Source organism: Euprymna scolopes, chromosome 32, assembly GCF_053919585.1.
Source record: "Euprymna scolopes isolate OS-2025 chromosome 32, ASM5391958v1, whole genome shotgun sequence".
NCBI classification, from domain to species: Eukaryota; Metazoa; Mollusca; class Cephalopoda; order Sepiida; family Sepiolidae; genus Euprymna; species Euprymna scolopes.
In genome coordinates, this window is record NC_136513.1 from 64,897,067 (window position 1) to 64,915,306 (window position 18,240).

The 18,240-nt window shown below is 39.7% G+C and overlaps 1 protein-coding gene across 6 annotated transcripts in view; it reads left to right on the forward strand.

Annotated features, from left to right (window-relative positions):
* Positions 1 to 18,240, forward strand: part of LOC145256392 (echinoderm microtubule-associated protein-like 6) — a 902,875-nt gene that overhangs the window by 772,814 nt on the left and 111,821 nt on the right. For all 6 annotated transcript variants that reach the window (XM_080115242.1, XM_080115245.1, XM_080115243.1 and 3 more), the window contains one exon: positions 14,532 to 14,649. In XM_080115242.1, the coding sequence (XP_079971368.1) occupies positions 14,532 to 14,649 (118 nt within the window). The remainder of the gene's footprint in view (positions 1 to 14,531; positions 14,650 to 18,240) is intronic.

Sequence of the window (18,240 nt, forward strand, 5' to 3'; positions counted from 1 at the left end):
CAAGGCCAAGAGGCTTAAAGAGTAGAAATTGGACAATATAGTAATCAATTCGGTAAATTTGTTAACTTATATGGAATGGCTCATCAAGAACTTGTTTACGTTAGACTTGAAGACAACCATATTCTAGTCAGCAGGAAAGCAGGAAAATGGAAGACAATTCCATAGGCGTGCAGTTCTAAGAAAGATGCTTTGTTCATAGAATCTACGTTTAATTTTAGGCACAGATAAAGAGTGGGATGAATTATTGATAGTGTTTTCAGCTAGACGAGTGTTTCTTGCGAAAGTTTGGCGAGGAGGGATTATAGATTGAAGCTCAGTCGAACACTTTCCATGAAAATAACTATACATCAGAGACAAACTCGCAACATCTCTTCTGTCAGATAGAGGTTGCGGGGAAGATAAAAGGACATCTCCTATGAGGCTACGAAGTCTATTTTGAACTCTATCAAGGCAGGGCAAGTCCTTTCTAGCAGCTCCTGCCCAGATGTGGCAATAGTATTCCATCCTTGGACGTACCTGGCTCTTATATACATAGAGAATTGCATCAGCAGTGGGATATCTACTGGATCGATAGAAGGATCCCACCATTTTTCCAGCAGCCTTGGCAACAGATTTGATGTACGTGTTCCATTTAAGATCAGGAGTAAAGGTCAAGCCCAGAAGCTTGTCAAAACTTGAGGCCTCCTCAAGACGAGAGCCATTCATTTCAACTAATGCCAGATGAGGATCAGAACGTTGATGATGCAAAGAGAGAAGCTTTGTTTTAGATGTATTAAAAGTAACCAGCCACTCCTTTCCCCATTGTATTACGTGCTCAAGATGAGAGGAGAGAGAATCGGAGAGAACTTGGTCGTTTACAGTCTTAGATGTGCTACCATAGATGGTAGTGTCATCAGCATAAATGTCTACAAATGATGTAAGGATGTGATTTGGAAGATCATTAATATAGATCAGGAATAGAGTTGGGCCCAGGATGGACCCCTGAGGGACTCCAGCATTAATACTGTGAGCTTCTGATTTTTGCCCCTCAACTATTACTCTTATGAATCTATCAGACAGAAATGATTTAATAATTGAGAAGACATTTCCAGCTATACCATAGCTAGAGATCTTGTGAAGTAAACCTTTATGCCATACCCTATCAAAGGTCTTAGATATGTCAAGAGCAATTGCCCTAGAAACGTTGCCTCTGTTGAGAGATTTGCTAATCCTATGAGATATAACTGTAAGCACATCTGCTGTAGATCTAGCAGAACGGAAACCATATTGTGTGTCACTAAAAAGGTTACTTTTGTTGAGATGGTTGATTACTTCTGTATTTAACACAGATTCCAGCAACTTACTCATGATGCACAGGAGACTTATTGGCCTGTACTGAGAGGGGGATGAGCGATCACCTGAATTCTTAAATACAAGACATACTGATGAAATTTTCCAGGGTGATGGAAACCTATTATCTTTAAAACAACGTTTTTGTAAGTATGGGCGCTAGTTCTGGTTGAAGTTTTTTGAGTACTATAATTGGAATACCGTCAAGGCCTGTTGCTTTACTGGAATCAAGGTTTTTGATTAGCTTGGCAACATCACGTACAGATATATGTATATCACATAGCGTGTTTTCTGATACAGGAGGAAATATTGAGGGTTGGCGGCCTTGGTCGCAAAGGGTAGAATTAGCTGCAAAGTTCTTGGCAAATAGTTTGGCTTTGTCTGATACTGACGAGATTACCTCAGGTCCATTGATGATAGTTGGGATAGAGCACACGCTTCTGTTCAGGATTCTGTTTTCTATTTGCCAAAACTGGTGGGAACCAAGCCACTGCTCAGCTACTTTGGACTTGACGGACTGAGAATACAACTCTCTTGCGTTCTTTATTACTTTCTTACAATGGTTGCTGGCAATCCTGAAAGCAGCTTTAGTCTCCATACATCTATTACGTTGGAAGCAGTGGAAAAAGTGATTTCCGTACACAATGACAGCAGCACATTCTGGAGAGAACAATGGCTGGCTGTTAGGTTTTTGCTGGAACTTTTTTGAGGGTATGAAACGGTCTATACCTACAATTAACCATTCCGGCAGGTCTGATACTATAGAGGACACTTCTTTTTTAAACATGGAATGCAGAGGTAGATCCAATATAAATGTATGGAAGCTATCCCAGTCAGCCTTAGTGTATTGATATACTGTACGATGGAGAGGTACGTCTGGGGACTTATTACATTTCATTTTTATCTTAATTGATACAACATCTAAAATCTAAGTTTCCTCCCTTGCCAAACTTTCACAAGAAACACTCGTTTAGCTGAAAACACTATCAATTATTCCCCCCACTCTTTATCTGTGCCTAAAGCTTGACGTAGATTCCATGAACAAAGTTTCTTTCTCAGTACTGCATGCCTGTGGAAGTGTCTTCCGTTTTCCTGCTTTCCAGCTGACTACAATATGTTTATCTTCAAGTCCAACGTAAACAAGTTCTTGATGAACCATTTCTCTTGTTTACAAATTTACCGAATTTCCTATTACTATCGATTACTATATTGTCCAATTGACTACTGTACACTCTTAACCCTTATCCTCGAGTGGTTTCTGGGCCTTGATACGTGGCTATGCCTATGTAAAAAAAAAATTCAATAAGTCTGAAGAAAGGCTGTTCTTGCGAAAATTTTCAAATGACATAATGTTTGAATTTGTCCAAATGGTCTTGAAACAATTGTAACTAACAATGAAATACACTTTTTGTTGCTATCAACTCATTTCTTGAAGTCTTGGTTTTTCTTAAAACAGTATATGAATGCTCAATTATGAAATATGATAATTTTGTAGCTTACTTTTTAAGTCATCTCTTTTTGGCTTAAATTTTTTTGGTATATGAACCATTACTGAATTATATAAGCCCAGTAAAATTCGGAATGCTACAAACAAGACTATATATATATATATATATATATATATATATATATATATATATATATATATTATTTGACTGATTAGATAAATAATTATAAATGTTAAAGAAATATTTTGTGTTTTTTGCAGTGGACGCACCGTGTTACATTTCACATAGGTTTTTAAAGTTAAATTACACTTTTATGGTATCTTTTTTATTATTAAATTCTTAGGTGAAACTGAACAGAATAGTTAACAAGTCCCCTCCCCATGTTAAGAATATCTTTCTAGATAATGTGATTATTTCAGCATGGTTTGTACACAAAAATTCTTACGTTTCCAAATGCGTGCGTTTTTTTTTATTTTTAAAGTACTAAGGTCAGACGTTATTTTTCCTTTATTTACAAAGACATAAGAATTTCGGACGTTAACTCTAATATACGAATACATATCTATATATGTTCTTTATTCTTTAACCGATTAGATAAATAAATATTAATTTCATACAAAAATTCTAACGTTTCCGAATGCGTGCGTTTTATTTATTTATTTATTCCATAAATAAGAATTTCGAACGTTACATTACATATACGAAAACATGTATATATATATATATATGTGTGTGTGTGTGTGTGTGTGTGTGTGTGTGTTATTCATTTATCGATTAGATGAACAAAGATTAATTTCAAACAAAAAAAGTAAATTTTTCAAATGCTTGCATTTTTATGATTTTGTATTTTTCTAATAAAATTTCTTTACAAATTTTCACATACACGTTCGTGGTTCTGTGTTTTTTTTCTTTTTTTTTTTTTAGAAATTTTTCCTGAAACATTTACTGCATTCAAATAATTATACGACAATTAGATTCAGATTAGACGTTCATTTTCATATAAAATAGAATTTTTCGCAACTCATTTATATATATAAAATAGTAGACGTATGTGTGTGTAAATATTTAACAGGCAAGCTTTTAAACTACTAGTCACATAGCACTGCAATTGACAGGAAATAGTAATTATGCACCAAGGATGGTTTATAACGCATAAAATCTTTGTTTGGGTTGATGAATAACGCATACATGTCGGCATGTTGAAGTGCGAGATGTTCTACTGGCTAACATGTTTATACTTCTTTTCGCGCATGCGCACATAAATTATTTTCTTCAAGACTTCTTCTTTAGACTTAATTATCTTGATCTCGATACCAATATCGGTAGAGAACGCAGCTGGAACGCAAAATGTTTTGGTTTCGATTCTAGCATTTAAAAATTTTTTTCATCATGTCGTATTAATAAATGCAAATATCTGCATGATTTTAAATATATTTAAACGTATTTTAGGACAGACGGAATCAAAATATTTACTTATTGGAAAATGTTATGGCTTGCAATAAGCCACAAAGAAAACAGAACAACGGAATAGAGTTTAAACAATGTATTACTGGAACAACAACGTAAAAAGGTTACAACTGAAAAGAGTAGTAATCGTCATCGAGCAGGCGAGGGTCGCTCTGGGATCAAAAGGTCCATGGTTTATATAATGGATAGAACAGTCCATTTGGAGGGTGATTCCCCCACAACACCCCCCTTCCAAGCGGATTTCCGTGGTTGTGAAAATCAGTATTTCTTCCTTTTGGGGCAGACCACCAAGGGGTCTGTGCGCTTCCTCTTTCTGCCGGAGGGTCTCGGTTCTGACATTCCTTTTGGAGGGTCTATGTCAAAACAGTCATATACAGTTTCAATTGCCTAACTGCCGTCCTGCGGTGGTTCTTCTTGATCCTTGTAGAAGCGTTTCCTGATTTGGTTCAGGTGCCTCTTATGTTGGAACTTTGGACCCTGAAAAAGAAACGTTATTTCTAAAATGTCTAAAATACATGTTATCTTTGCTGTTAAACCGTTTCGTTGGCATTGTAGCGGTTCTGTTGTGTACTATGTGTTTGGGTAGCAGTTTATGTAAATGTGAGAAATTACTGTAAGAAAAAAATGTAGGGAAAAATTCAAGATGGCGCCCGACTCTCTCTTTAACACGGTAAGATATCCTCAACACGGCACAAGAAGCAACAGCCACACGATTCCCCAGCCAACTCAATCGTCACTCCCCACGTCTTTCCCCTCACCCGCTTTTATCGTCGTTCTAGGTCGGCTAAATTTGCATATTCCGAGAATTCGTGTGACTTTGCGAGACATCATACTTTACAAAAGACGGCGGTCGCCATCTTGGTCCCTCTTTTCTATTTTTGGTCGGTAACGCTGAGCTGGTCTCGAGGTAAGTCTTTTTCCCCTCATCCGTCTCTCCCACGTACCCACACAACACGCAAACACGCGGGCGCTTATCTCCTGGATGCACGTTACACTCCCCCCTGATCTGATGATCACATAGAGAGCACTGGGGGGGTGGCCTTTTAGTGCGTGTGCTTCTGCGAAGAGGTACATTCACTGTTTCAGATTCGGGCTCTGGATCTGGTTCCGCCTCATCAGATGAAGTATCGCTATCAGTCTCTGGAAGGGGCTCACTGAATCCGTGCATCGGCAGCTCATCGCTAGACGCTTCACTGCTTTCTTCTGTAGTTGTATGACGCACCTCGGTAGCTGGGCGAAGATCTCGCACATGTCGTGGGGTTCCATCGACCAAAACAGACTGCTGGCTAATCACTCCAGATATGTGTCCTCGCTTAAACTTGTCGGTGCACCGATTTCCTGGAGGCCGCACCCACACTGGATCTCCCACTTCATATCTGTTATATGTTCCCTTGTCGGTTGGCTGCGTAGTGTTGATTCCCTTCACTCCGACTTGGTACGTGTAAATAGCATTCGCAGGTGCGGTTGAAGGGGACGTCCCGTCCTTTGGCGTAATGTTGTACCAATATGTTGCTTCCGCAATAGTACATCGCTTCCTGGCAGCAATTCTCTTGATGCTGCGATGGCTTCTTTCAGCAATGCCATTTCCTGATGGCACATGCGCACATCGCAACCGTAGACGGACGCCCCACTCATCTAACAACTGCCGGACTTGCTGGCTACAAAACGCTGCATCATTGTCAGTCAGGAGCTCTTCCGGCGCACCTCGTTCAAAAAAAATGGATGATAGGTGGCGAACAACATTTGCTGAATCTTGTCTGGTCATCTGCCGCCACACCGCAAATCTCGTAGGCCCGCAATCAATGAGAGTTAGAAAGGGCTTGCCACTGTAATGGGTAATATCCATGGCCAGCCGCTGCCACACACTCTCAACTTCCAAGCGACCCTTCTGCCATCGCTCTGGTGCAGGATCAATAGACTGGCAAGCCTCACAATTTCTGACGATCTGTCTGACATCCATCTTGGTCACTGCTGGGTATGCACGCCTCACAAAATAAAGGGTCCTCTTGATACCCGGATGTCCGCTCTGTGCATGAATTTTTTGTATTTGACATGGGTCGATTGCAACTGCACAAGATCGAGCAGTAATCTCCATTCCCATCTTCGCGGCTTCATACCATTTGTGAGGTACACGGGTCAGTTGGTCAGCACGATTACAATGTGATGGCACTAGAGTGACGCTCAGTGATAGCCCATACTCAGATACCAGGTTTTTTAGCGTGTCTAGCCTTCTCCGTATTAACATTTCGCTTGCTGCCTTGGTACGGATTCGTGTCCGTCCTGAAAGTGTGTCAGACACCCAGTGGTAGACACAGAGAGAATCTGTGTACAAGGTCAACTTCTTAGACTGCCACTGCAGGGCCAGATTTACCCCCTTTACAACAGCGTCCAGCTCTGCCAGGTTGATATGCTGAGAATCTGTTACGGGCTGCAGCCAACATGCATCCTCGAACACGTTTCCTCCTTGCTCCAACGATACTCCCAACGCCAAAGAACTGGCATCAACCCACACACCTACGTTGTCTCCGTTAACACACCACCGCCCACAGGCAGGGTCCTTCTTGTTCACTCTCTCCAGTGTCTCCTTAATCATCAGAGTTAGTAGGACATCATCGGATATGTCATCCCAACCCGTGGTTGTTAAATTTGCTCTGCGTTTAATCACACCAACAGCTACGCGGAGCCAGCCACAGACCGGTAAGTGACCAACAAGTTTTCCACACCAAGAAAAAACGGTCCGCCTTGTAACGAGGTTGGGGATGCTTGGAATTTCACTGCCACGCCTCCATTGTAGGGTGCCATCCTCTTCATAAACATCCAATCCCAATACACGTGCTCCTTCCCTTAAACGTTCGGGATTCTTGCATTCCAGACCAAACTGAGCAAACTTTTCTTTGACACACGACGCAGACTGTACATCTTCATTGACGTATACGTCATCAATGTAAGCTGACGTTGAGTCCCTCATGGGCTTTTCTTGGGACAATACTGTGTTGACAATAGTCTTCATGATCTGTGGTGCCACATTTAGGCCGAAGCCAAGGCGTGTAAGGCAGTACCTCTGCCCCTGGAACCAAACTGTCTGGAACGGCCACAACGTCTCATCAACTCGCACCTGTAAATAGGCTTTTCGTAAATCCAATATTGAGATATTAGTGCCTTTCTGACGCCATTCCCTCAACTTACTGGCGCATACGTCAGCATCGGCAGTGTAGGCTTCAATATGCTTGTTAAGCTCCCTATAGTCCAGCACGGGCCGTACTTTCGACTTGTTATGCTGGACTACTGCCATCAAGGGTATTAGACCCTTCGGAGGCCCAAGCTTGTCCTCAGGGTAGGGGATTAACCAGCCATCTTGGATCCACGCCTTTAGTTCCCTTTCGTATTCTGCTCGGGCCTCACTGGGTATAGGGTACTCTGCAACCCCATTCTTGAGTTTAGTCGGTGCCATTCCCTCGGTCCACTTCCAAGATGCAATCCAGGCCCTCTTGCGCGAGTCGTAGTCCACTGTAAAATCCGGCCGATCGATATGGAGCGCTGCACACACTGGGGCCTCTAAGAATCGCACCTTTCCATCCCGATGAATTGCGACTCCCCCCAGCGCCTTGATGGCATCGTATCCGAGCAACAGGTCAAACCCCAGGAGATTTCCTTGGGTCACGAGCACATTGATCTTAGTGGCTGCACCGGTGTCCGTGTAGATCTTGACAGTTCCAGCTCCACAGCATGTCTGGGTCTCGCCTCCTATCGTGGTGACTTTGATCTTCCTCTTAGTCCAACTTGGACACAGCCTGGCGCTCACTATAGTATGCGAACAGCCTGAGTCGAGAAGTGCTGAGCAGGGTATCCTGTTTACGTAGACGGTTATTACTGGTTGCGCCTTGTTCAAATTTTGCTCGGGGAGCAGGGCGGCGCTGACGTCCTCTCCCCTGATACGTTTCCCGCACAGTTTTGGGCTAGATGCCCCAAACCGCCACACTTAAAACAGCGCACACGCCCCCTGTTGGTGCAATTCCTTGCAAAATGTCCGCGTCGGCCGCAGCGAAAACATTTCCCATTGCTTGCAGGGTTCTGATTCGGAATCTCCCGAGCGCCAATCTGGCCTGTCTGTGTCGCCATCACAACTGGTTCCCCCAGGTCCTCCTCATCTTTGATGATGGCTCGAGCACGTTCCATCAAGTGTTCCATGGTCGTTGTTGAAACGCTGGTTGAGGCTCTCAGTAGCTGCTTCACCCGAGTGGGAAGGCCCGCCACAAACGCGTACGCAAGCGTCCGCTCCGACACCCCTCCACCGAACAGAACTGCGAGTTTCTTTAACTCAGCGAAGAAAACGTCCACGGTTTCCTCCGGTAGAAGTTTTCGGGAAGCAAATTTTTCATAGGCCGTACAAGGATCCATGGCAACTGCCTTGTACAGCGCAGCTTTAATTGCGGTGACATCTCCCTTTTCGGCAGCACTGAGTTGCTGATATACACTCAAGGCACCCCCAGCCAATCTCAGGGGAATTACAGTGTGTACCCTTTTCACCTCACAAAGGTCGCACGTCAGCTTGACCCTTTCAACCCAGTCGACGATGGACGTGGACCCGTCAAACTCAGGTATGAGCTTTAAGTCAAATTTCGACTCGGTCATAGTCCTAGAGGCCAAATGGCCGGAATAGCTTGTAAATGTGAGAAATTACTGTAAGAAAAAAAATGTAGGGAAAAATTCAAGATGGCGCCCGACTCTCTCTTTAACACGGTAAGATATCCTCAACACGGCACAAGAAGCAACAGCCACACGATTCCCCAGCCAACTCAATCGTCACTCCCCACGTCTTTCCCCTCACCCGCTTTTATCGTCGTTCTAGGTCGGCTAAATTTGCATATTCCGAGAATTCGTGTGACTTTGCGAGACATCATACTTTACAAAAGACGGCGGTCGCCATCTTGGTCCCTCTTTTCTATTTTTGGTCGGTAACGCTGAGCTGGTCTCGAGGTAAGTCTTTTTCCCCTCATCCGTCTCTCCCACGTACCCACACAACACGCAAACACGCGGGCGCTTATCTCCTGGATGCACGTTACAGTTTATCAAATACGGATTTTATTTTATGTCCAAACATGATTTCTGCTGGGGATCCTGCTTCTGGTTTGTTCGGATTTCTTGTGATTCTGTAAACCTGCAGAAATTGCTGAAGGGCCTTTTCTGTCGGTGTACTTGACGCCTTTTTTAATGCCCTTTTAAGCATATTGACGAAGCGTTCAGCCTGGCCGTTGCTTCTGGCGTGGTACTGGGATGTCGTAATATGCTTGACTTGATATGTCTCGCGGAATTCTCTGAACTCTGTCGAGGTGAACTGTGTAGCATTGTCGCTAACCAAACAGTCTACAACCCCAAACCGAGCAAACAATTCCAATAAAAAATTTGTTGTTGTTGCCGTTGTTGTTGTTGTTGCCGTGGTCGTTTTTTTGCATCTTAGTACCTCTGGCCATTTAGAGTAAGAGTCAACTGCTATCAGGTAGTAAAAATCCTCCACAGGTCCCGCATAATCGATGTGGATCCTCGACCATGATTGTTCAGCCTTAGGCCAAGGTTTATATGTTATCGGTGGTGCTTTTGCAGCCAAAGCATAGCATTTGCATCTGTTCGCCATGTCGGTAATATCTTGGTCCATTGCTGGCCAATAAACAAAACTTCTCATTAGGCTTTTCATTCTGTTTATTCCTGGATGCCCCATGTGAAAATCCCTGAGAATTCTTTTTGAAGGGTTTGGGGGATGACAACCCTTTCACCGTATAACAGTATTTGGTCGCAACCAGAAAAATGTCTGAACTGGTGTCACCCAGTGCTAATTTCTGCTTCGTGGTTTGAATGAAATTGTCATTTATGGATTCTGACTTAATTTCCTGAAGTGTGACTAGCAGTTCGCGGATAATATTGTTTATCATGATTTTTACATCACTATTAATACGTAGTGTTGCGATTACTGAATCTTCGAGGTTCCATTTTGGCAAGAATCAGTCTCGATAGACCGTCTGCATGGGCTGGTTGTTTTGAGGGGAGAAATTAAATTGTAAAATTATAGTTCAGCAGAATAGTTTCCCATCTTAATAGTCAGTTTGCAGTGAATGTTGGGAGTCCGTTTTTGATCCAAAAATGGATATCAATGGCTTATGGTCGGTTTGTAGAAAAAAATGTCTTCCATACAAGAACCGGTGGAATTTTGAAACTGCAAATATAATTCCTAGGGCCTCTTTCTCGATCTGAGAATAATTCTTTTCCGCTGGCAAGAGAGTCCGTGATGCGAAAGCAGTAGGCTTTTTTGAGCCATCCAGCATGCGATGAAGTATGCACGCCCCAACGCCATATTGACTAGCGTCGCTAGCTACTATTATGTCGAACTGCGGGTTGAAATGCGCTAGGAATAGTTTTGAAGTCAGGATTCTTTTTATTTCTTGGAATGATGTCTGGCAATCTTCTGTCCACTCCCAAGCCTTATCCTTTTTCAGCAATTCATTAAGTGATGCGCGCAATTTGTGCATATTTAGGATGAACCCCTGGTAATAATTTGGCAAACCTAAAAAACTCTGCAATTGAGTTATGTTTACTGGTGCCGACATTTCTTTAATAGCGGTCGCCCTATCTGGGTCTGGGCGTCTGCCATCTTTATCGATTATTTGATCCAGGTATTTAATTGTTTGCAAAAAGAACTCGCATTTATCTGCTTTGATCTTAAATCCATAATCTTGTATTTGACTGAATACTTATCTGATATGTTTTTCATGTTCCTCCCTGCTTTTGTCGCTATGATAATGTCATCAAGATATGCGATTGCGGTGTCCAAGCCGGACAGCATAGTATCCATTACTTGCTGGAATATTGTGGGTGCCACCTTGATACCAAACACGAGTCTTTCATATCTGTACAAACCCGATGCGTGTTAATACAGAGGAGGTTAGCGCTTTTGTCGTTTACCGGAATCTGTAAGTAAGCGTTGCTTAGGTCGATCTTAGGAAAAAACTTGCCGCCATTTAATTTCGTGAACACTTCTTTTGGACTAGGTAATTGATAGTGAAAATCTTCTAAGGACCCATTAAGTCCGGTTGCGAAGTCGGCGCAAACGCGAATTTCCCCGGACGTTTTCTTTACGTAAACTGCCAGACCAGCCCACTCACTATATTCAATTTTAGCCAGTATACCGATGCTTTCTAATCTGTCTAGTTCCTGATTTATTTTGTTCAGGGAAGTGAATGGGACATTACGTTTCTTTTTAAATACTGGTTGTGTGCCAGATTTCAACTTAAAATCTGCGGCCATTTTTGTACATCTCCCCAGGCCAGGAGTAAATACGTTTGTGAATTCTTTCTGCTGGGCAGATATCTATTTTCTTGCAGAATATGGATATAGGAAGATCCCAGAGACGAAACTCCTCCATGCTGTCAGAACCGAGCAGGTTCTCACTATCTTTTAGCACATGCAATCTTAGTTTTTTGTTTTCTCTCGTAAAGTAACGTTTGTAATTAATTCACCTTCAAAATTAATTTTTGTACCATTAACGGCCGTCGCCATTCTGTTAGTTTTTATCATAGTCGGCTTTCATAATATTTTCTACGTTTTGAGATTTATTATTGAAAGATCCGATCCACTGTCTAATTGGGATTTAATAACCTTGCCAAAAATGTTAACCGTTACATATTTGCATAGATTTTCATCTACGACGTCCTTAGTTCTGGTTTGACGTACACGGCTTCTATTCTGAGTTTTCCTACAGTGCAAACTTTTATGACCGATCTTATTGCATAAATGGCATCATTTTGTTAAAAATGGGCAATCCCTTACCCAATGTATTCCACCACATCTGAAACAAGCGCTCGGTGCTTTTAGTTTTTCTGAGTTTCGGTGGTTAGTGTCTGTGTGCCATTTTGACGGTTTTTTTCTTAGTTACTTTGTTTATATTCGTTATGCTTGCTTCAATATTTCTTGCATCTTTTTTTTTTATAATTTCTACTTTTTGACAATCCTCAGTCAATTTTTTAAGTGTTAAGTTCGGTTAATTTTCTAATTTTGTAAGGACTCTCTGCCTGATTTCCGCATCTTTTCCCGAGGTTAACCCTTCACTAAACAAATTTGTTCACTACAGCTGCGTAGGTGGCAAAATCGTCATTATCGTCTTTTACCACATTCAAACATCTCAAACGCTTATGGTTTTCCGAGGCAAGATGCAATCCACGAATTTATCATGCTCAGTCGTTTCCAATTTTCGTAGTAGAAGTCTGGTTTTCTTTTGATCAGACCAGTTGCTGCAGTCAATATTTAAAAAATCTTCATAACGCCGAAAATATGCTGTGAATTATTTTTCCTCTTCCTCATATTTAAAATTGTCTATCGCGATCCATATTGTATTCTGAGAAAATGCTGAATTGCTTTCCGCATTCGCATTATTCTTAACAATTTCTGTAAGCAATTCCTCCGTTCGTAATTGAAATTCGGCTAACTGTTTTTGAACTTTAATTGACGTTCGGCTAACTGCTTTTGCAATTCCTTTTGCTGTTCCCCGGTTCGTATTTGACATTCCGCTAACTGTTTTGCAATTCCTTTTGCTGTTCCTCGAATCCTATTTGATGTTCGGCCCAGTGTTTTTCGGATTGTAACTGACGTTTTGCGCCATCGATATGCAATGTGGTCAAATGTTCCAACGCTACTTTCAATTCGTCCATTTTGCTTTGTCAGCATTAGCAATTTCAAAACGTTCTCTGCATTTTACAAAACTGTTTTATTCTTTCTTATTTCTTCCTCCAGACAATAAAATGAACAGAAAAAAACATAAATGTATAAAAAGTTCATTGTCTAAAGAAAAAAAAATCAAGTGTATATTTTTCTCCAGAGAAAAAATAACGCCCGATTTAAGCAGCGAAAACCACAAATGACGAATTCTTTTCCCAAAAGTATAAAAATTTACCTTTCTAAGTCGCGACGAACCTTTTTCTTTTTGCAAAAGTACAGCGCTATCTTTGAAAGTCGTGACAAATTTTTTTCTTTTCAACTCTTTTTTCCCCCCGTTTTTTTTGCGTCTTTTATGCGTTTTTTTTCTTTTTTAGTTACCGTGAACCTTTCAGTTGCAAGTGTTATGTTAGACACTTCCTTAAGCTTGATAACATTTGAGTCCGACGCCGTTAGTATTTTTAGAATACTATTTCAATGCGAGTATTTTTTTTAATGTCGTTACTGGTTTCGATTTTAGTATGCTCCTTGAATCCAATATCGTCAGTGTTTAGTTTTTTAGAACACTGTTTTTAAACGTGAGTACGTTCTCCGAATGCAATGTTATGGCTTGCTCTAAGCCAAAAAGAAAACAGAACAACGGAATAGAGTTTAAACAATGTATTACTAGAACAACAACGTAAAAAGGTTACAACTGAAAAGAGTAGTAAACGTCACCGAGCAGGCGAGGGTCGCTCTGGTGTTTAATCCACACCTGGGATCAAAAGGTCTATGGTTTATATAATGGATAGAACAGTCCATTTCGAGGGTGATTCCCCCACAACAGAAAATAAAACTTTTCTTTTTTAATTTCTTACAGATATTGTGTGACAATTATTTTTTTTCCGGAAATCAGGTACTTATGTTTGAGGACAGAATATTCAAATATATTAAATACAACCTGATAAGGCCGGGTACTTCAGCTAAATATATATATATATATAAATATGTATGCATATATATGTGAAAGAAGCTGTCTACAGTGTTATTATCCACTGTACTCCTATCATGAAAACACGGAAATAACGGTTGTTCTTGAGCATTCCTTACTATGTCCTTTGATTTTCCTCACTAGCAATGGTGCGTTTGGAGAAAGGCAGTTAATGCATAATCTCAACTTCACAATTTCTTTTTTTTAACTATGAATAATTTTTACTTAGGATTAGAAAAATTATCTTTAAAAAATCTATATAAACGTTTTACTTTAATTTTTCTTTAATGTACATTTGAACATTTTTAGAAATGAAATTAAGATTGTTTGCTTTAAATACACTGATTTGTCTTGTTGATTTATGAATTGAATTTAGAGAATCTCAAAAGAAGTCAGCGATTTATATATAAAAAAACAACATTACTTTAAAAAGTAAAATAAAAAATCACACAGAAAAAATTATCCACGTTTTCTATCAAATGTCCGAAATATTTTTCCAACTTTGCATCTAAATATCATGGATGAGCTCCAATATGATATGGCATCTCAACATTTAGGCAATGTGATATAATACAAAGATAAATGAATATGTTTCTAATTTTATATTTCTATTTCAGGTCGACAGAAAATGGTCCTGTAAAATTATGGGACCAGGAGATGAAAAGATGTCGGGCATATCCCCTTCCTGATTATGGGATGAAAATGAATATAGTTAAATCTGTATGCAGATCAAAGGTAAGGATATTTAGATAGAGAATGATCAGCCAATGTGTAGAGTGGGAGAAGTAGAAGCTTTTGAAAAGATTTTTCATATGAAAACAATGAAAGCATTAGATCATATAGATATTTTGTGTAAATGTTATTTTGTTGTTCAGCAAAGTTCATAGAGTCATAAAAAATTTAAATAACATGACATTGAAGGAGTCAATAAAACTCTAGATTCTTTTTACCATGAAGCTTTAAAACTAGGATTTTGTGAGACTCACTAACGTCCTAGAAAATGTTTAAAGTTGACATGATAGTTAATGTCCAAAATGCAAGAACTCTTCATAGTTGGGCTTCCACTTTGTTTACTTTATCAAGGATAAACCAGATGCAAACTCAAACAAAACAAAATCGCCTCCTCTCTAGAGGCTTGCATTTACAAATATCCGCAAACTTAGATGATATAGAATCATTTCTTCTAGCAAACTCCCTGAATATCTTAACACTAAGTGAAACTAACCGACACTCCTCCATCCTCTCTAACCATTTTAACATGCATCTCCCACTTTGATGTAAGGACTCAGACAGACATATGCACGGTCTTGGAATCTATATTCAAACTCCTCTTGACTAGAGAATTCAATCTATATTTAAACTCCCCTTGACTAGAGAAATCAAACTAAAATCAGACGACTAGGCCTTTATGTTCTTTAGACTAAACCTGCAACATAAAGTTAGCTACTTAGATTTTCTCTACTGTTCTCCCTCGATCCAAGACTGTACCCCAATAAACCAAGTGTCTGACAGCGTAGATACAGTACTCTCCCTATATACTAGTGCTCAAGTACATGGGTTTGATGACTTTAATGTCCACCACAGTAATTGGCTTCGTTTGCAGCTGGTAGCATCACATATAGCTTCTCTGTATCCATTCCCTATCACAGTCAGTAACGTTCGATAAGTGATTGATAGGATCAGCAAACCTCACTTTTAGATCTATTTCTGACCACAGTTTCTGAGGATTGTGTAACAAAGGCCCATAGCCCACTCGGAAATGCTAATCACATTGTCATAATGGTAGAAATCTCCCTAAATTCTCAACCCCAAGTTGAAGAGCCATTACTCAAAACGACAATGTATTATAAAAAGGCTGACTTAGAAGCCATAAGCGATCACATCAGAGATGCTCCATGGTGTAGTATCTTTCCTCATCTTGCAGAACAGTTTGCAAATGAATAGTTCAAAGCAGTAATTGAAGTGCACGTTCTCACACAAAAGTTCACTCTCCAAAATGGTTCACCTAATTGTGCAGCTGTCATTGCTATACTATTAAAAAAATGTTCAACTGAAGTTGCTCCGGTTCTCTCCAAAATCTTCAACAAATACCTAACTGAATCTTGATTTCTAGACTGCTGAAAAATTGCTTCTGATGTACCAGTTTTCAAAAATTCTATTGAGAAAACTGACCCACTAAATTATCAAAAAAATCTGAGTCCTTAATCAATCAAGCACTGGAGGTAAAACTAATGAATACATGTCTAAAAGAAATGACTAAGACTTTAAAGAAAGACCTACAGTCTGGAGTGAAATGGGGTCATAACAGGTTGGTAATGCTCATTGCTGCTAATACTAAGCTTATTTCCTTTAATAATTGCAAGATACCCTCTCATCCACTGATTGCCATGGCTTATGATACACTACCTGAAAGTACATCCCTCAAGCTCATGGGCTTAATGTATGTTAACAAACAACATGAATTGGAACAAATACATTGAGGTAATTGCCAAGGCTGATGCAAAGAAGGTGGGCTCTCTCTACCATGCTCACACCTGAGAATATCTTGTATCTCTACAACGCCACTATTTGCCCACACATGGAATACTGTTATCACATCTGGACTGGGGCATCTACCACTAGTCTCTTGCTCCTATATAGGGTTAAAAAAAGAGTCACCAACCTAATATGTCCTGCACTGTTGACTAAATTCTAACCTCTTTTCATTTCTGTGCCTGTTTCACAAGTACTTTAATGATGTGCTTGGATGAACTCAAAGCATTAATACCATATGACATTAATACCATATGACATTAATACCATATGACATTAATACCAGATGACATAAATACCATATGACATAAATACCATATGACATAAATACTATATGACATTAATACCATATGACATAAATACCATATGACATTAATACCATATGACATAAATACCATATGACATAAATACCATATGACATAAATACCATATGACATAAATACCATATGACATTAATACCATATGACATTTTACCATATGACATAAATACCATATGACATAAATACCATATGACATAAATACCTCGACAAACTAGACAAGCAGCAAAATCTCACCCATACACTGTAGATGCCGTAAAGCTTCTTCCCTCAAACTGCTATCTTTGGAATTCCTTCCCAGGCCCCTGCTTCTCTGACTGTATTGACATGCAGAAGTTAAAGTGTAATGTGAACAGACATCTCACTTCCCAATTCCCTACATAGTATCCCAGCAAATCTGGTCCCTTACAACAGTAGCATTGTGCTTTGCTTGGGGCGAATAAACAGTAAAAAAATAAAAACTCCAGACCAATTCAATAAAAAACTTTTGATTTGATTTAGATCTACCAACCTAAATAGTAAGCACTATCAGGTCATCACAAATTAAGGCATTTTATGAACACCACCCAATTTGATTAAAAATTTACGGAGGTACTGATATGAGCATAATGACATATCTTTTGTAGCACATGTTGGGACATCAGTCAAAATATTTAAACAAGACGCATTACAGGTTGACGGCATCACTTTCTCAAGAGTTGATCTCCATTTAAGCGAGTGGATTACATTCTCTACTTTGATGCTCTTGTCATCAATGATTCATATGGAAATGCTATTCCTTAACCATTCAATATTTTATCAGATAGCATACCATCACATTCAACGCACATCTGAGACACACAAGCCATAATCTTTAGGTTTGAACTCACATAAATAATCATTTGGCCGGGATCATGCATAGAATTTAGCATTCCTGAAGTATTTTACTATGGTATGTAAGATTTAAAATGAGTATAATGTCACGTTGACCTAAACTTGGGATGATTCAAGCAGCATACGGAAAGGTTAGAATTATTACCCATACCAGTAAATGAGCATACGTACATAAAACCAACTGTGTCAGGTCAACTAACAAAATGTAACACAAGTACAAATTTCCATCTGACACATATTTCTAATGTTATACATACAGGACTACTTGTGTCATTTTACTCTATAAAGATCCAACTAGACAATATTTTACAAGAAGTGGACTGCCAAAAATATGAGTTTTGTATTCAAATTCAAATTTGGAGGTTATAATAATACAACTGTTAAATTCAAATTCACATTAAAATGTGTCCACTACAAGAAAAGGCATGTTGCTTCCAATATTTCAGGGACAAAATACAGGGTTTACAAAAGTAGTAAGTGCAAAAATTGCCTTTGGGGCAGGAAAGGCAAGTTGAAAAGGACTCTATGACTCACATACTAGTTTGCGCACAGTCACTAGCGATGTCAGGTGAACAGAAATGAATTGCTACCCATTTATACATAC